General features: G+C 36.6%; 2 protein-coding genes across 2 annotated transcripts; one reads left to right on the top strand and one right to left on the bottom strand.

Moving 5' to 3' along the window:
• Window positions 1-11,350: 11,350 nt before the first annotated feature.
• Window positions 11,351-13,067, top strand: CBG27624 (the record flags this gene model as incomplete). Its single annotated transcript, XM_045239432.1, has 4 exons — window positions 11,351-11,467; window positions 11,514-11,585; window positions 11,881-11,937; window positions 11,982-13,067. The coding sequence occupies 4 exons, from the start codon at window positions 11,351-11,353 to the stop codon at window positions 13,065-13,067; spliced, it is 1,332 nt and encodes a 443-aa protein (XP_045099464.1).
• Window positions 13,068-13,993: 926 nt separating this feature from the next.
• CBG27623 lies at window positions 13,994-15,763 on the bottom strand (the record flags this gene model as incomplete). Its single annotated transcript, XM_045239431.1, has 5 exons — window positions 13,994-14,089; window positions 14,135-14,321; window positions 14,478-14,810; window positions 14,955-15,160; window positions 15,578-15,763. 5 exons carry the CDS (start codon window positions 15,761-15,763, stop codon window positions 13,994-13,996), a joined length of 1,008 nt encoding a protein of 335 aa, XP_045099463.1.
• Between the last annotated feature and the right edge of the window lie 4,821 nt (window positions 15,764-20,584).

Below are 20,584 nucleotides of genomic sequence, written 5' to 3'. Positions count from 1 at the left end.
TGTGTTCTATAAGAAAAAGCCAACTTTAAATAATCAGATCTATTCATGTAGTTCAAAACTTATCCAGTCTGTATTATCACGTTGAAAAAATGTTAGGTTTCGAAATATAGAAATGGTGACATATCAGAGTTGCGAAATGTTCATTCTCGAAATGTCATGCAGCCAGTTTTTCGGCTCCTAGACGTTTGCGAACCCGTCAGTTGCGAACCGCGACGTTTGCGAACCACGACACTTGCGAACCCGACAGTTGAAAACGCGACGGTTGCGAACCACGACGTTTGCGAACCCAGGTCCGCAATTGCGCGTGGTGGTGTTTGCACAGAAATGCGAAAATCTTGTTTTCAGCTTTAAAAAAAGAAATATTGCGTATTCTTTGTTAGAATTCGGGGAAATTTGAAGAAATACATGATAAAATAATAGAAGAAACACGAAAAATTTTTTGAAATTTATTTTAGAACAGAAATGACAACAAATGAACTATCTGCCAAAGATTGTTTCTCACAAAATCTAAGAATTTTTAATTACACATTTCAAGAAATGAGGCGTTGTCACCTCAAGAAATGTTCAGAGACACTTCATTTTCCGATTGCTCCTTTGTTTCGAAATTTCTATCATTCAGCAGATTACAAGAGAGACAAGAAACTATTTTCCCTCCTTCGTTTTCCAGAATTCACTTATTTTGAAAGTGCATTTTTAGATCTTCTAGAAAGAGACGTCATCTGTCCTTTTGAAAGTGCATATATATTTCTTAGGTCATAGAAATACAAAAAAAAACATTTCAAATACAAATTGTAGCTAGAATACATTACGTTTCAGCATCATCACCATCAACACAGAGTATTCACTTACATCAGTTGGTTTTACGAATTCTGTGTAAGTCGAAGCACTCTGTGCTGACGGTTGCGAAAGAGCAACGCATTTCAAATCTGATGCCAAATGCACAGGAGGTAGAGCCGAATGGCGAATAGGCGTGGCGCATCAAAAATAACGTAAAACGCATCACATTCATTTCATTTAGGACATCTGCAGAAAATGAGACGGGCCGTGGTTTTTGTGACGAGAAGAAAAAGAGCCATCCGGAAATTATGGGCCAATTTGAAGAATGGGAAAAAAAGGGGAGGACGAATGGAAAACGAATGGTTGAGATGGGTAGGAGAAGAGCCTCATTCTGAAATGAATTTCTTGGTTGAGCAGGAAATGAGATGCATTGGTTCGGCGAGGCTATCGCACACACACTCACCGATTTCTTTTTTTTTTTTGAAACTGAAAAAAACAGCTACTTTTGACATCTTCATTTCGACAGAGGATAACCAGTGACACTATTTAGGAAGTTGTGTAACTGAGATATGCTCTGACGGATGAAGATTTGTCTAGATTTGTAACTTATCTTGGAAGAATCGTCTAGAGAAAAAAATCAAGAAAAGAGACGTCGCAGTAAAGAATCTATCTGAAACCAGAAAAATAATTTTTCAGACAGGAATTAGTGAAGAACAAGCAAGAGGAAGCAAAATTACTGGTTACTCATCTTAGCACAAAAAGACACGGAAACATAATTTCTGCGCTTCTGAGAATGTAATGTAACACCATCTGGTACGCACATACACTACATCTTTCTATAAAACTTTTCATCAGCATCTTGTGCAGCAAAAAAAATTTGATGATCAGTTACGAGGCCGTTTAGTGTTTTTGATATAAAAGAGAGGAGAGTGGAGAAGAAAGAGGAGAAGAGGGAGAACTGGTAAAATGTTGTTTTGCATGAACCATTCTGCCGCCACTGTACATTCAATTGCAGTTTGGGAGTTTTTGGAAACAGGTCAGAAGAGATGTAAAGTTTGAAAAAAAAAGAGTACTATGAAATTCATGGCAGAAGGTCCCCTTAGGAATGGTGATACATCTAACAAATTTTCCAAAATCTTCAAAGTCACTTGAAGTGATTAAACCCCTGTTTTTCTACAAAAAACAACTCAAGCCAATTTGAGTAGATCAGGAAAAAAACGTCTTAATATATAATGTTTTGAAATGAAGTTTCTAGTTTTGAAGTTTCAAAGTTAACATAAAGTTAGAATCTGATCAAAAAGAGAAAAAATCAAATAAGGTAAAGCGTAAATGTAGCTTTTAACGTTTCATAAAATAACAATGTTTCCTCGTCTGAAAATATCTGATGATCTGAAAAAAACCAGACCAATTTCGAAGAAGTTCAAGATATTGGTTCTAATACATGGTTAACTCCGGTTTTGAGTTCCTGTTCTCAGTTGCTTATCTTTAATTACAGATTGTGGATTTTGGATTCAGAATTTTGTACTCTAGATTCTGTATTGCCGACTCCGTATTCTAAAATCTAAGATCTGAATTTTGGATTCCCGATTTCGGATTGAATATTCGGACTCTGAACTTGTGGTTTAGGATTTCCGATTTGGACTCTATAAAATGATATCTCGTTTTCTTTAAACCATTAAAAAATTCGAATACTCCAAAAACTGATCACTAGCAGACCAAATAATCAATTTTAACTTCTTGAGTGATTGTAGTTTTTTAACAATTCAGAACTTTTTTAATTTGTTGTCATGGATAGCTAAAGCAGTTATAGTCTTCTACAAGATTCCGTTTCTAATGTAGCAGTTGTTTTTGAAAGATTTTTTTCCTTTATCCGAAAGCTCATAAAATTTTTCCCATGCCATGAAAAACATTTTTTCCCATTATGACCTAGCAACGTCCCGAAAGGATGCATTCCCAAACTCAATAATTGAGTTTTAAAAAAATGTTCTCCTCCAAAGCATTCTCATCTACCCCATTAATAATATTTTCACCTTTACCATTAAAAAAAGCAAAGTGCAACAACTTCTGTTTTTCATGCAAATAACATTTTCATACAATGAAAAAGACGACTTCTTACAATTTTACATGGATTGGAGGAGAAACTGGGATGCTCTTTTCAAAAGTTAATTTACTATTCTCCCATTTGACTACAGTATGCAGACTCCTTTCAGACTTGTTTTATACATAAATGAAAAATTTGTGAGTGATATGATTGATCTTAAGAACTATTCTCCGCTTGGCACTTATATTGTTTCGAGTCTCAAAATTATCACTTGCAAAAAGAGACAGACTGGTGAGAAAGGAGCGAGCTTTACTACTTTTATTAGTAATGAGAATATCTAAAGATTCAATAATCCTTGCCAAAACAATTTAGCAAATGCCAAGACAGCCATATTTGGTGTTTTTTTTTTAAATTTGAGGTGACATTGGAAATGATGAAAGGAATGAGATTTTTAAAAATGTGTGTTTTTACGATTCCAATCATTAGACATGTTGGTTTCACGTAATATGTTTAATGTTACATTAATTTTTTTCGTTCAACTTTTTGCAAAGCAGTCAAAGTTCCGATCCTTGAGATTCAAATTTGCGTCCCGACTTATTTTCAAAATGTTCAGATTATCATGAACAGGTACTTCATGAAAGCATACATTTCGAATCACGTTTATTCACTCTTCTTGCAATCTTATTGTAGTTTGCTTTTGTTTTTGGAACCTCGTGTGAAGTGACATTTCTGGCCAATCCACACATGTCCTGATTAATCTGCCGTTTCCTAACTAGGCGTCAGCCCATTTCTTTTTTTTTCATTCCAGAGTCAACTGTTCAATGTGACCAAAACCACGGTTTGAGTCTCTGCCAACTCCCAGTTGTTCTCCTCGTCCCGCTGCAGTGCATTGATTTTCAGGCCCTCTTTCCGGCGACACGGCAATTTCGATGAAACGATACAAAAAACCACCAGCGAAGACACGAAAGAGAAAGAAGGAATACTAGGACTACGACAAGAGCGCCTATTCCCATTCTCAATTTTTTTGTTCTGCTGTATTTTCTTCATTCTCAACGTGTGTGCCTTGGAGAACCTGCGGTTTTTTTTGCTTGTTGCTAGTGATCAAAGTGATTGAAGATTTAGTACTAAGTCGCTCACATAATATTCCAATCAACGTGAATAATATTCCAATCAACGGCACAGGATCCGCATCCACACGGCACCGTGCCGCGTTGAAAGTGCCCTTGGAACACCGCACCCGTGCCCCTAGCAAGCATGTGGCGTGCCTCTACCGTGCCGCTGCCGTGCCCTTTCTTGAACCACCTGCGCATATCGTCTCTATCCATAGTTTCGAAAATGTTGCGAAAATAGCTTGTCATTCATCTTCATAAATTTTTGTACTTTTCACCGTTTTATGGCATTTGGTTTTGTTTTTCTAGGCTTTCAGGTGAAAAATCATGAAATATATTTCTGTTTAGTTTTCAGACATTGGCTGTACCAGATGTCCCGTTGGAAGAGACACCGAAGGAAAATAATTGAGTTGAGAGATGTTCAAGTAATAATGATGTCGGAAATCTTTTCAGTTATAAAAGACGAGAAGGGAAGTCGTCAAACCGTGGGGGATGCTGAAGAAGAAGAAGATATTTTACGACCAGCAACGATGAATATTCCAAATTAAATATGTAAGTGGGCGAGATGTGAAAAACTGAACTATTTTGAAATGACAGTGTTCAAAAAAAATGTTTGAAAGGTTAATGTTAATCCCTATGTTTTACAGTTCCGCTGATCTTCGGTGAAAACGTGCCAGACAACTTCCGATGGATTTTCGGGAAAACAATTCGTCCAAAGAAATGTGAGTTTTCATCCAATTATTTATGTAAATAATCTTTAAAGTTCTTTCAGAAACACCCTGCCAAGCCCAACGCCAATAAAGCTGGAGAAGAGTAGTAGGAAAGGTACTTTCATCGAAATTCGACATCTTCGACACCATCTTCTCTACAGATCGTTTTTTATTTTATTTTTTTTTGTTACTCTTTTTTTTGAATTTCTAATCAAATAAACTGTTAAATTTAAAGAAAATATTGAAATTAATTGAGCCAATTTTGGGGAAAGAATTTCAAATAACGGCACACATGAGCACGGATACGGCACGGCAACGGTACGCAAAATGCATGCGTGCCCCGACCCCCCGGGCACGATTACCGCGTTGCAGCGGCACCGGTGCCCCAAGTAGCGGCACATGTGCCAAAAATTTGCTGAGATACACTGCTCCACATACCATTGTTCCACCCTGAGATTTCACTGGAACCCCTATTTAGGCCAAATTTGATAAAAAGGTGTCCACATGAAAGTTGTAATCCTTCTCGAGAAATGGTACCTAGAAAAAATTGGAGTTGATAGCGTGACCCATACAAATTTCCTGACCGAAATTCCTAAAATCACGTTTTTTCCCATCCACAAAATCATTGTTCCACTCTCAAAATCAGGTTTTTTGGGAAAATTAAGTAGAAAAAATTGTGTTCAAAAATTTAAATTTTTTGGAAAAAAGACGGGCTGTGTAGAATTTTTTGCTTACAAAGATAAGAAACAAACGAAAAAGTAAAAATTAGTTTTCTTTGAGTCGTCAATGCATCTGGATAGACTGGAAATGTCTGTTTAAAGATACAGGTTATGAGTAATTTGTTGACTACATTGGCTCGAAATATCGATTTCTTCGTTTTTGGAATTCATCCATTATCTGATAAACTTTGTTAGTTTAATTAAGAAGTTCCAGACATTTTTTCGGTTGAATTGAGGTCAAGTGAACATAAAGTCTATGTGGGAAGTATGATAAGACAATGTTTGAGCCACTCTGAAAGTCTCCTAGCCTTGTGAATAGGGAAATGAAATGAAAATGGATTTGTGAATACGGTGTCAATGACAGAATGTTCAAATTCCTTGTCTTCTTCTTTGGGGACTTTTCCCGTGTTAGGGATGCTGTACTTTTCTCATTATAGTGATACTTTTCTTTTCCCACAGCAGGAACACTGTATTTCAGGGATACTGTATTTTTTGGGATGGAATACTTTTTTTGGGATACTGTACTTTTTCCATTCAAAAATGTTGTTTTTCTTCCTCATGTTCTGGTAAACATAAGGTTGCAGATGTAAACATACAGACCCCAAAAAATTTCGTGGGGTGAAAGAGTGTACTTTCTAGAGAGACGCAGAAAATTCAAATGACCTTGGTCTTTTGATTGGGCTAACTGCTCGATGACTAAGTAATAGGAGAGGTAAAGTTCCAAAATCCTGGACGATTTTTCGAAATCCGAATTTTTGATGTTCTCAAAATTTTTATTGGGACGAAGTTTTCAATTTTGTAAATTTTGTAATTAGAATTTCCGAAATAACTGAATATCAAAATTTTGAATAAAATTCTGAAAAACTCGCAAATTGAAGTCTTGAAAAATTTTGAAATCTGGACATTTTAATATTTTGAAGAATTCAGAATATTTTTTGATTTCCTGTAATAACAAATTTGTTTTCATATATATTCAATAAGAATATTTCGGTTCAAGAATCTCCGAAAATTGAATTTCAAAGTTTTCAGAACCCATTGCTTTTTCGAAGTTACACAAAAACTTTTTTAAAAGTGTTAACACTTACCCCCCCCCCTCTTCTCTCTCTTAAATGAATATAAATCTTTTTAATCAAATGGAAAGGAGATAAATCTTCATTCGGTACGTTCATAGAAAGTTGTCGGACCATCTGCTGCCAATAAATGTTCTATATATTGTTCTCTGCTGTCGGGGGATCTGATTTCACTGTCCCCGTTCACGCCCTGCCTGTCGATAAGCATATTGTAAACAATTTCTTTTCACATAGATGTATTGTACTTCTAACTATGTGAAGCTGTACTTTGTCACTTTACTGATACTTCATTTTTTGGGGTACTGTAACTTTCGAAGTACTGTTTTTTTAGTTTTTCGGATACGTCGGATACTTCCAGTGATTTTTCATTTTTTGGATACCGTTTTTTGGGATACTGTGTTCATCAAGATACTGTCCTTATCAGGATACTATATTTTTGGGACCCTGTACTTTTAAGGATATTTAATCTTTTGGGATAGTGTAATTTTTGGGGTACTGCACTTATAGAGAGACTGTACTTTTTGAGGTACTGTAATTTCTGGGATACTGTATTTTTTTGGGGTACTCTACTTTTTGGGATAATGTATTTGTTGGGATACTGTATTTTTTGGGACTCTATTTTTTCGGATACTGTACTTTTGTCATTCAAAAAATGTTTTTTATAATGACTCATGTTTTGGTATGCACGAGGTCGCAGATGTACACACCCCTAAAAAACTCGTGGGGCGAGAGAGTGTACTGTTCTGGAGAGACACAGAGAAATAAAGCTGGAGAGACGCAGAGAAATGATCTTAGTCATTTAAATAGGTTTTTGAAGCTGGTCGATGTCCCAATGATCGAAATATTTATGAAAAAAGTCGAATTTTGAAATTTGTCCGTAATCAATTTTTTAAATTCTGGAATTTTCATTCAATTTTTACTTTTTAGGAGGATACCGTATTTTCCGCTAGAGCCTACTGTATTTTCGCATTTTTATTGATTATATAATTTTTCGGAATTCATTTTTTCCCGTCATTCTGTACTTTTCACATTTTAGTGATATTGTCTTATTTGAGACTGTACTTTTGAAGATATTGTTCTTTTTTTGATACTGTATTTATGGAGTACTGCACTTTCAGAGCTGCTGAACTTATTGGGTTATTGTACTTTCTGGGATACTTTACTTTTTGGGATACTGTACTTTTTTCATTTTTGGAATGCTGTAACACTGTCCTTCAGAGGTAATGAAATTTTCGTAATCCTGAATTTTTTAAGATACTGTAATTAGTAGAATTCTGAACTTTTTGAGATCCGAATTTTTTAGAGACTTTTCCCGTGTTAGGGATGCTTTACTTTTCTCAAGATAGATAAAATCTTCTTTTCCGACAGCAGTAACACAGTATTTCAGGGATACTGTATTTTTTAAGATGGTGTACTTTTTTTGGGATACTGTACTTTTTTCATTCAAAAAATGTTGTTTTTCTTCCCCATGTTTTGGCATCCACGAAGTCGCAGATATAAACATACAGACTTCAAAAAATCTGGTGGGGTGAGAGAGTGTACTGTTCTAGAGAGACGCAGAGAATTCAAATGACCTTGGTCATTTGGATGGGCTTTCGTAGCTGCTCGATGACCAAGTATTAGACATACCGTGTTTCTTCTAATAAAACCCCACGGGCTTCTGTTTTTTAACCTCTTTCTCAGGGTGGGCTTGTATTAGGTGTGAGCTTCAAATTTTCAATGTTTAACATTCAAAAAAAATGTGTTCAAAAAATCAGAAATTTGACAATTCGGAAGTTAAAGATTCCGAATTTCGGTTTTTTTAATTCAAAGTTTTTATTCCGCAATTCTAAACTACAAAATTCCGAATTTATAAAAGATTCTGAGTACTTGAAATTTTGAATATTTTTCTTAATGAATAATTCTATAAATCTTGCTCAAGAATTTTTTAATTCTAAAATTCAGAAATTTCAAATTTCTAGTTGATTGTTCAAAATCAGTGTTTTTGTTCAAAATTTGTCATTGGTCCAAACTTCTTGAATTCTGTAATACCCATTTTTCATTTTGACCCGGTCCGGCCCGGCCCGGTCAGCCCGGGTAGCTGATTTTTTGAAAAATTTTGAGAAAATTTTTTTGAATTCCACCTGAAAAACAACTTCCTGTTATAATCCGCCTTTATAAAAGTATCGAAACTTCAACATTTATAGCAATTTTGATGAAAACTTCACAAATTTTCAAAAAACTTCGAAATTTTGAAATTTTTGAATCTGACCCGGGCTGACAGGGCCGGGTCGGGTGGGCCAGCCGGGCCGGGCCGGAGAATTTTTCATTTTGACCCGGCCCGGCCCGTGACAAGTATGGTAATATCCGTTTTATTTCTCTGGAAATCAAAGGATTTTCAGCGTTTGAAACCTTTAAGTTTTCAAACAATCCTGATTTTTTGAGATATCTGCATTTTTTAGGAATACTGTACTTTTCGGGATACTGTACTTTAGGAATTCTGTGCTCTTGGGATACTCTACTCTTTGGTATAATGTACTTTCTGTGATACTTTTCTTTTTGAGACACTGTAATCTATTGGATACTGTACCTTTTGGGATACTGTACTTTTTTATTCAAAAAATGTTGTTTTTCTTCCTCATGTTCTGGTAAACATAAGGTCGCAGATTTAAACATACAGACCCCAAAAAATTTTGTGGGGCGAGAGAGTGTACTGTTCTAGAGAGACGCAGAGAATTCAAATGGCCTCAGTCATTTGGATGGACTTTTGTAGCTGCTTGATGACCAAGTAATAGACATATGTATGAGAGAGGTGAGGTTTTGAAAACTGTTCGAAAATCGATAATTTTGAAATTCTGAGATTAGATTTTCATCTGGAAGCTCTCTATTTTTTTAGTTCTCAATGCTTGAAATTCTATGTTTTCAACAGTTAATGATTCTGAAAATCTTGTTTTTCCATACTCTTGAATGTTACAAAATTCTAGACGATTTTTCAAAATCTGAATTTTTAATGTTCTCAAAGTTTTTATTGGTCCAAAGTTTTTCAATTCTGTGAATTTTGTAAATAGAATTTTCGATAATGACTAAATATCAAAATTTTGAATGAAATTCTGAAAAACTCGCAAATCAAAGTCTTGAAAAATGTTGAAATTTGGACATTTTAACCTTTTGAAGTCAAAACTTCTGTGAATCTAGGTTTTAAAAAAGTTCTAAAACTCCCGAATTGATTCCGCATAGTCAGTTTTTAAGAAAAATTCTGAGATAGGAAGAATAAGTGAATACGTTTGGATTTTAGAAATACAAAAATTCCTGAATTTTTTGTGTTTGGTTTTTTTCAAAACATCATTCTTAAAAAGCGATTTGAAAGATTCAAATGTTCCCAGATATATATTCAAATGGAATATCTTGGTCCAAGAATATCCGAGACTTGAATTTCAAAGTTTTCAGAACCCAACGCTTTTTCGATGTCTCAAAAACTTCTTTTGAAACTGATAACTATTACTCCCTCTCACTCTTTCTCTGCAACACCATGCTTTTCTCATATCAGGGAAGCTGTACTTTTTGGATTACTGCTTTTTCTGGGATACTGCACAATGCTAGATAATGTACTTTCTGGGATACTGTATTTTTTGGGACTCTATTTTTTCGGATACTGTACTTTTGTCATTCAAAAAATGTTGTTTTATAATGACTCATGTTTTGGTATGCACGAGGTCGCAGATGTACACACCCCTAAAAAACTCGTGGGGCGAGAGAGTGTACTGTTCTGGAGAGACACACAGAAATAATATTACTCATTGAGATAGGTTTTTGAAGCTGCTCTCTCCCATCGATAGGTTCACAATCCCCTCTACAACTTCTCTACCGTCTTCTCAATTCACACACTATTTCCCTCATGTGCTCGCCCTTTTCATCACCTTCAATCATCTTATTTCCACTTTTCTTCTGTTTTTCTTACTTTTTTCGATCCCTCTTTTTGGAGGATTTGAATTAGAATAAATACCTGCGTCTCTCTCTATCTCTCTCTCTCTCTCTCTCTCTCTCTCTCTCTCTCTCTCTCTCTCTCTCTTCTTTTTCAAGCATGCATGTTTTGGAAGAGTTTTAGGAAATTATAGTTTCCTGAACACCACATGATTTTATAAACTCGAAACCTTCGAGTTTTCAATAACCCTGATTTTTCGGGATTTCTAAACTTCTCTGAAAAAAAATACATGAAAATCATTTCAACACTCTTGCGAATTTTCAGAAATTCGAAAAATCGGAAGTCAACGTTCGAAAGTAAGTTTTTATAACAGAATTTTCTAAAATTCAATTTCTATCCTGATAATTTTATCTAGAAAATTTTTAAAATTTTGAAAATGAAGTAAATTCTTAAAATCAGAAAATCTGATTTGTTTTTTCGAAATCTGTTTCCTTTGTTTCATTTGTTTTTTTCACTAATTGCGCAACAAGAAATCCGTTTATTTCTTCTCGAAACAAGAACAACTAAAGTCCAGAAAAGATTGCTCATTGCTAACAAAACGCTGGTTTTGAATATCGACAGGCTTTCAGTGTTTCCCCTCACAAAGGCTTTTATCGTTCAAACTATTAAAGGACAGACTTTATACATAGAAAATTTGATATCCGTCTTTTACCACCTCAAAAATTGATTGCTGTTCTCAGCATATGAAAATTAATTTGTATATAAAATTTTTTTCAGAACGAATATGCGGCCAGCTAGAGTCAGAAAACAGCGGTTTGATTTGAGCCAGCAGTAAGTTCAAAAAATAAATTTTAAAAAATCAAACTTTGTTGCAGACAAGCTCTCCAATCTTCTGAGCTGGACGAGCATGACCGTACCGCAATGGTCAACAATTTTCCCACACATTACTACCTGTCGCTGGTAATAAATATGAATTCCCATCTCACATCTCATCATATTTTTCAGCTGCTCCTCACAGCTTCGATGGCGTGGAAGGCTCTTCGTGCAGGTAGAATGCGAAATATGAGAAAGAATTTGGATACCATGAAAATGTTTGATGCCTATCGGCCATTGCTTGGAAAGGAATTGGAAGATTTAGAGGTTTCCAGCCTAACGATGTTTATAATATATATTTAATACTTTGCAGAAACTGGAAAGCTGTCTCCGCGGCGCGCTCGTCACAAACGAAGGACGGACTTCGATGATTTCGTTGATGAAGGTAACTGCTTCTTTTTTTCATTAATGGAAGTTGATAATTCAGACCTTTGATTACCACGCCCGGGAGGTTTGCCAAAGCATCGGATCCAGTCGCTCATTGGTTTGTTTTGATAACTATTCTTATAGGAAAATAAATTGTTTCAGTCCGATAAAATCAGAGCAGATGCTTTGGACTGCGCCGATAGTGAAGGGAATGGAACTGAAAGATTTGAGCACATCTATCAGTCGCAACAAATCATATTGAAGTGGTATGCAGAAGTTTTTTTTCTGAAAAAGTACAAAAACATTATTTTCAGCGAAAAAAAGCTGGCCTCGTCATGCCTGAACCCGAATGTCTGGCCCTTGTCCTTTCGGTTAGTTTGAATCATTTGGACATGTTAATTTTTATAAATTTTAGGATCAAGAAATCGAAGAGAGAAAAAGGATTCAGCACGTTCAACAGCCAGTTCAGCAGCCTTTGGTTCAGCAACCAATCCAAGCTCAAGTCCGTTCCGTTTCACCGCCGCCAGTCCAGACACCGGTCCTGCAAATTGTCCAGCCATCAATTGCTCAGCAAGAAGATGATAGTGATCATCTGGAAATGGACAGTGATGATGATGAGATTGCTGATGGTCTAGTGCATTCCCCAGCTGAAAATGAAGAAGAGGATAGCACTGACCAAATGGATACTGATGATTTTCATAGTGCTGCTGTATTGAATCAGCAGCCAGATCTGCATCGAATCGAACGGAGGGCATTGTCGCCAGCCCAACCGATGGGACATTCGCCAGTCCATTTCTCAGTGCAGCAAGCAGCCGGACGACCAACGCAGTCTCCTATCCAACAGCAAATGCTGCTAGGACAGAACCAACATAATCAAAGTGAAGACTTAACTAGAAGCGAGACGGAAGAAGATGCGGAAATTAATATTAACGATGATCAGAGTGATGTTGTGCTGAATCAACTTCAAATTCAAAATTTTGAAAATGCAAGTGATAATGGTGAACAAATGACCAATGAGAATGAATCCGATTCAACTGTCACTGGAAAAGATCAAACAATCCCTGATGACGCCCCAGAAGCTGGACAAAAGTCCGGAGGCAGTTCTGGTAGATTGGCTGATTCTCAAACTCAACAGAATCAAGAAAGCTCTAGAAATAACCCATCTCCAAGTAATAACCAGCTTGGGCATAATGTTCCTGGATTTGCTTCTTCGGTATCACCTATCGCAGTTGAATCCAATGATCAAGAAGCACCACAGACCTTTACTTTCATTTTACCGGGACTTCCAATCATTCATGTACCGGGATCAGCATTCAGGGCATTTACATCACGGACCGAGGTCACGATACCGCTTCCACTTTTATTGAATGATGACTTGTCTCAATCGGTTGCCACTCTGAGGAATCCAATGCCAGCCCCACTCTCCACCGCAACTCCGAATCGCGAAAATCAAGGGACCGCGGAAGGGGTTAGAGCCGAAAAAACCGTTCGAAATATGTGAAATTTGTGAAGATTGAAAAATGGTGATTCTATTTTAAATTTGATGGATATCACAAAAAGTTTTCTTTTTCAGTTTATTTCTTCAACAACAAAACATTGAAACCAATGGTCAACGTTTTCGGTATCAATAGGATTTATAATCATCCAACTTTATTTCGATTTTTCGCTTTTGGATATGTGACTTTTTGATACTTTTTTGTACTGAATTTTAAATAATCATATTGATTTTTGAACTGTGAACAATTTGATTATTGATGTGTGCGATTTGAAGCGAAAAATTTATACACAGAAACTTTGAATTTTCCAACGAAACAATTAGATCATGTGTGAAAATTGAAGGCAAACATTGTTAGGTGAAAGAACTTTTCAAGATCTGCAAAATGTCAATGTAAAAATATAATTCAATATTTAATTGGTGAGATTTTGGAAAACCAAAAAGTTAGCGCTAGCAAATGGGGGTAGGGAGGATTCAAAAAATTATTGATGAATTTTTAGTCAAAAGGGCCATAGCTCAAAACTAGCTGAAAAATTAGGCTAGAAAAATTTTATCGTTAGTCAACTTACTGAAATAAAATCAGTAGCCAATTGAAGGGTGAAGGGGGAATATTCAAAATTTGCAATAACCGGAAGTGCTACAATTCACACGGGAAACAAAAAGAGATGGTATATGAAAAACTCACCACTTGATGAATAGGATCTGGGGAAACAAAGAATTTGAACTATTGTAGAAGAAAAGGATCGCAAAATGTACTGGCGATATCTAAACAGAACATTTACAAATGGCTAGCTAGACACGAGGCTAGTAAAAATGCAGAGGTAGGAAAAAGGAAAATATCTCCCTACTGGGGTGACACGTGAAGCAAAAAACGATGATATACGGGTAGAGCACGGAAAGATGAGATCGTTGAGATTTGTAAGGAATGATATCTATGGAGTAATGTCTCTTTGGAGAAAAATCCACTCGGCCAGCAATTCTACATTATCCAGTACCAATGGTTTCAGCTTGTCCACCTCCGTGGCAATCTTAAATGAGAGCAATTTACAAAACTATTTTATAATAAGTTTTACCTTTTCGCAATCTTTATTGGACTTAGTGTGGAGCATGGATAGTTGTCTGGAGTACATCTTTATATCGACTTCGGCTTGTGATGCATTCAGAAGGATCTGATAAAGACTTTTCTGATAGTTGGAGAGAAAGTCTGCGATTTGTAGGAATTCACGAACGACTTGTTCAGTGATGGTTTTGTAGGGATGTCTGAAATTAACATCGTGTGAAAAAACTCCAACTTTTTTTGTACTTTAGATTATCGTGAGCGAAATTGTATTGTCTAAACTACGCGGCGTGTTTTCCAATCTTTAATTTATTTTTCTCGTCTCAACACCTCTAATTTGTTTGACATAATTAACTCACCCAAGTTGCATGAAAGCTTCTGATTTTAAAAATTCCAGCAACTTCTCATGATACGTGTGAATTTTGTTTGAGACTACTCCCTTCGCGAACTTCCGTTGAACCGGTCTTCTCACTGCACGTGGCGGAGTGAGTTCATCAACTTCGGCAAGAGATTTCAGTTTGATCAGAAGCTCATCAACTTTGGGCGTGAATTCATAAAGTGTCCTTCTCTTCTCCTTGTTCCGATTTCCCATCAGTGATACCTCTCGGCAAATGCACAAGTCTTTTATAGTCTCTGTGCTGATTAAGACTTTCTCCAGATCTTCATTGAGCTTGTCTCTCTCCTCCGCTTCCCTGAAGTAAATTGAAATCAAAATAACAATATCAATTAGTCATTAGTTCTAGATCTTTATATAGGATACAAAGACATATTTCTGAAGATTTTTGCATTATTAAACAGTTTGTTAGTACTTGAAACAATATGAAATCTGCACTCACAATCTCATCATTTCTACCGTCATTTCTCTCACTGTGGCATTCTCTTGTTGTTTCTCTTTTTGGAACACTTCAAGTGTAGAAAGAAAATCTTCCACTTTTTTCTCAATATCCTGAATCTCGTTCGAGAAATCAACAACTTCGTAAACAGAGAGTTGGCCGAGTGATTGTAACAATTCTAGAAGGACGGCGTCAGAGGTGCCAGGAGCCTGAAAAAGTGATTAAATACTCGGAGAAACTCCAATGAATCAATTTCGATTATGTCTACTGTTTGTTCATGAAAAATACATCGAATAATTTTGCATTTTTCACGAAAATGCGGATGTTCCTGAAAAAGCGAAACAAGTCATTTGAGCATCAGCCTATTATTTTAAACAGAAAACAAAATACTTCTTGATAATATCATTTGAAAAAGTACTTGAAGTTCTCATATTTCAGCAAAATTCTCACTACTCACAGAAAATATTTTTCGAAAAAAGTGTTCTGTTAAATTGAAGGCCAGGGCTGAAGCTCCTTATTCCCGCGTTACTATAACACCATCACTTTGACGCCTAATTCAAAAAAATTAGAATGTCTGGATTTAAGAAGTTTACGAAAACAAATTTTAAATATTAAATTTAACTCACGGTTTTTTCGGCTGCAACTAAGATTATATCTCTCAATGACAAGTTGAATAGAGTTGTTCCATGATGAGGAGAGATATATTGCGAGAGCGAATTGATATGAACCCGTTTGATTCTGTCGTATTCGTATCGAACCACTTCAACAGCTTCTGGATCCTTTATATTCTGCGCTGAGATTCCTTCAAACATTGTCTCTGAAAATATATAAATTCAGGAATAAAGAAAAACACACTTGAGTTTGCGATTGAGTGAAAACAGAGAAAGAATCACAGAATACAGATAGGAAGAACGAAAATCGATCAGAAATGTGTTTGGGTGACAACCTGGGGTGGATTAGATGAGGTGAAAATGCCACGTTGGGTGGGTGAGTGCGCGCGGGATGGTTTGTGTTTATGTGTTTTGGCGGGAGTATTGGTGACCGGAGGACAGGTGTTCGAATGACAACAAGGCAATTATACCATTATACACACAAAGAGGAAAAAACAGTGAGACGATGACTGTGTGATTGTGGAGTGTGGGACTGTTGGGCCCCCGTCTTACTAGTTAGTGCTATGGGGCCCCCGTCTTACTAGTTAGTGCTAGGATTAGATGAGGTGAAAATGCCACGTTGGGTGGGTGAGTGCGCGAGGGATGGTTTGTGTGTATGTGTTTTGGCGGGAGTATTGGTGACCGGAGGACAGGTGTTCGAATGACAACAAGGCAATATACCATTATACACACAAAAAGGAGAAAACAGTGCGACGATGACTGTGTGATTGTGGAGTTTGGGACTGTTGGGCCCCCGTCTTACTAGTTAGTGCTATAATAATAAAGAGTCGGGGAAGAAGCGGAGGTCATCTCCACACCACATAAGCGTTCAACGGGTATTACGACCTCCATATGAGCAAGGGAGAGAGTGAGGAAGTAAGGGACCGTTGGTTGTGAACAAGTGTTTCAAAATCCTTGATTATGGTCTGCACAAAAAAATCAAAAACCTTCAAATGAATATTGGAAATTCTACTTTTGTTTCGAATGTTCAAAGAATTATGTTCTCAAAAATTAACGGCACTGCCAAACCTTAAAGTGCGTGGACCAAAAAAAACATTTCTGATATTATGATAAACATCAGTATGTCTTTGACGCCTTTGACAGGAACTAAGAAAAATTGGGCAAAAGTTAGTGAACAGTTTCTGAGACAAGTTTTTGGGTAAATCTAAACAGAGAAATACAGCTTGATAATTATTATTCTGGTTCAAACAATTTGGAGCTGTGGAAGAGAAACGCCAGCTGCCGGGTTCGAAAGCTCTAAAACAGCAACTATCTTAACCTGAAAATAGTTTGTTCTCCGAATACACTATTTTGATTTTCCTGCGTTTCAATCAATTTTCTTAACATCGTCCTTTTTTTTCTTCGGGTTTTTGTAAAAAACGAAAAGTACACAAGGAAATAAAATTGAAAATGTTTAGGTGACGGTGTTTGTCGTTGTGGGACCTTCGGACAGAGCCACCGGCGTTTCTCTTCCACAGCTTCAATTTTGTATTAGAATTATACCAGCAGTGGATAAATATGCTTCCTATTTTGATACACTTTCTCACATGTGCATTTAGATTGGAATGCATTTTTTTTGTGTAGGATGATTCTTTTTTTTTTCAAATAGTTTTGTATAGCTGATGCAATTCAGAAGTTCTGAATCAAAAACAACAAATTAGTCATGAGATTTTGTTGATGCTCCATAAATTTCTTCTAAAAAGAGAGAGAGAGAGCACTAGTTTCTATGTGGACCTGGCAATCTCGTCTTTTGTGAGGAGCAACCCCCAAATTTGGAAAAAATTATTTTCTATTCCTCCACCAGTTTTTTTTTTCAATTTCCGACATACAGACAAAAAACGTTCATTACTGCAAGTTTTTGTGCTTGTCACTTGTGCAACTGAGTATTAGAAATGTCCGGATTCCGCAATCCAAGACAAATAGTTGATTCCACAGCAAAAAACTATTTTACAAGAATTATACCCAACGAAGAATTAATTTCAAACTTTCGTTGGAAATTATACAAAATGAAGTTTGAAGTTTGTTTCTTGGAGTAATTATGAACTGTAGCAGTACGGATTTCTGACTACTTTTTTTATATCCCGCGAAAGTTTGATGTGTCCGGATTCCGCATTCTGTATTCCCAGAAAATGGTTTACTCCGAATTCTAGAATAATTTTCTCAAAAAAAAATCATTCTGAGCGTCTCTCCTGTGCCTCCTGCTGCAGTTTTCTGAGCTGTTTTTGGAGTCAGATTTTTATTGCAGGTTGTTTTCAAAATTAGTCTATTTATGGACCAAAATTTCAATTCTGAAGCCATAACCTACAACAGCTCAATTCTCCTTTTTCTTTCCAAGCATCATATATGATTTTTTTTCTCTTCTTGGACTCTGGCAATGAAAATTCGATTTTGTTTTAGTCAAAGAGAATACATTCAAATTCCGTATTTCGTGCATTTCATAAAGTCCAATTCGTTTCTTTCCAATTGCCCCAAACCTTCTTTTTTTCGCTGTTGACGTGTAACCCCGCCCCCTTCTTGCACATTTCATTTAACGCCTTCAATTGTTTTTGGCACTACTCGATTTCTCTTTTACCACCTCTTTTGGGAGCTTTAATTGGCTCATTGTGCTTTTCTGCAGCGTGTACTGAAATCATCCAGCTCTTGGACATTGATTTTGTGGTTTTTTGCATCATCTCAATTTGCATTTTCATCAAATGAGAGACAGAAAAGAGCGAGTCGCATTTTTTTCAAACTCAACATTAGCTCTCCATGTTTTTATTTTTTGAGAGCCTTTTCGAATATTATTTGTGAATAATGTAGTAGGTTTTTAGTATTTTTAGTGATTTTTGAATACTCCAATTTTCCTAGAAAACACAGAGAAGCTCTGAATTTCCAAACTTCAAAAATCCGAGTTTCATGGAAGTTCACAAGATTTTCGATGTTCAGGTTTTTTTTTCTATGTCAATCATATACGTTTGAAAATGGCAACTTCTCTTCAAAAGATGAGTTGTTCTCTGCTACCCCATTTCAACTACAGTATCCTGACCTTTAAGTTTCTTTATGAGCAAGAGAAACATTTGAAAAAATGGCGGTCTCTCTTTCGAATGTTCATTCATTTTTCTCTTCTCCCATTCCTCTACAGTATCCCATTTTTATTGGCTTTTCACGAATGAGTGCGGAATTTGAAAGTGGCGGCCTCTATTTTGAAAGTTACTTTTTCCCATCCTCCTATTCAAAAACATACAGTTCCCTTACCTTTTCACGTGTTTGTGCATATCAGAAAAAGCCGCGTGTTGCGTAAAGTAACCACGGTGTCTCTTTAAAGGTTGGGGGACAGGAGATTTTTCGTAGTTTTTTTTGTAGCTAGAGTATGCATTCTACCGTCACGGTGTACAACGCTAAATGTCACTCTGCGTACAGCTGTCGTCCTCGCCTTTATGTATGCAATCGGGCGTGCGCTTTCTCTTTGCCCGCGTGGCTCAGTCGGTAGCAGCGCCGCACCCTCAATCATCGCCCTCACAAGTTCAACTCCTCGAGGGGCATCTTTGAACGGAATTTCGAGAACATTATTTTTTTCATGTCCCCCCACCTTTAATTTTTTTCTGTTAATTTTTTCGCTCATCTTAGTTCTTTTACCTTTTTTAATGCAACGTTGTCATCGCTACACCGTAAGGGGATTCATGTTTCAAATATCTCGATACTTCGCTTCTGAATTTCTCATTTATCGTGGTTTCCTTTCTTTGAGACTGGAAAAATAAGTTAACTGGGTCTTATATCACTGGGAATTCTAACCAATTTGTGAAAATTCTAAAATAAATTTTTGATTTCACTTTTTAGTTTCAAGAGAAAAAAATTTAAATTTTGAATAATTCTCTGATTTTCGGATTTTTTCTCCAAAATCAGGTTTTTTCAAATCTCACTTTTATTCATGTATTATCAATCTCCAATTTATTCTAAAACTTTTTTCTCCGCCAAAAGAGCTCACCCGTAATTACTGACGCACATAACTCAAACCTCTGGAATTCGGTAAACAATTTTTTCTACTTTTCATAATTATATTTCTTCTAACTGCTGATTTCAGTTTTTATTCCATTTTTAGCTCCACACCTACTTCAAAGAAAATTAGAAATTTTATAATTACGTGAAAGATACGCACTTCGTTTCTCGGCTGATTTTGGGGCTCAATAAAAGAGCGCGACTAGGGATTGTTGATTCACAGTGATGGTGATTAACCAAAACCAATGAAAAATCAAATTTCCATTCGGTATGATTCCCGTGCTGACCCATATGCACAGTTGAAAGGTCGTCAGGCATTCTGACCATCCGTTGGCTTTTTTTAGTTTTCTCTGACTGTCTAATCTCTGCATAAAGACAATGCTTCTTGCCTCTCAGAAGTAACAGTCTTATGCATCGCAGCGGTCTTACTATGGCACTGTTTACGGCATAAATGCGAAGAGGCCTGTTCTGTGCGGCGCCACCGCGTGAGGGACATAAAATCTCTGTTACCGTCTAGCTTCCACATGCACACTGTATGCAAAACTACCACGTCCCCGCTGTTTTTCTCTAACAGTCTCTCTGTCGTTGTCCGCCCGAAGGAAAACAGTTAATACACGTCAGTCAGAGTTCTGATTTTTTCGGTCCTTCCGATAACGTCGTACGCTCACAGAATTTTTGAAGTACAGTGAATAGTTGACTATAAATTAACTGGTGTATCATACGATTATTGGTTCAATGTACAGTAGCTGGTCTAGTATACAGTGATTGTTTCGTAGCCGCAAGACGACTTTTAATTTTTTTTTAAATAATGCTTTTTTCGCCTGCGACCCACCTCATCCGACATGTTGCTTGTCATTTACACAGGTGATTCGCGAACAATCCGTTACGGACGCTCAGCGTTCGCGCGCGGTTGAAATAGGAACCGCATACGGACCGCACGCGACCCGTTTTCAGAAAACCACAGCACATTATTTCGTATTTCGTACATATTCTGTCCGGTCGCGAACG

The sequence above is a fragment of the Caenorhabditis briggsae genome (assembly GCF_000004555.2).
Source record: "Caenorhabditis briggsae complete genome, chrX, whole genome shotgun sequence".
NCBI lineage: Eukaryota > Metazoa > Nematoda > Chromadorea > Rhabditida > Rhabditidae > Caenorhabditis > Caenorhabditis briggsae.
This window is presented reverse-complemented; position numbering and strand designations above follow the sequence as displayed.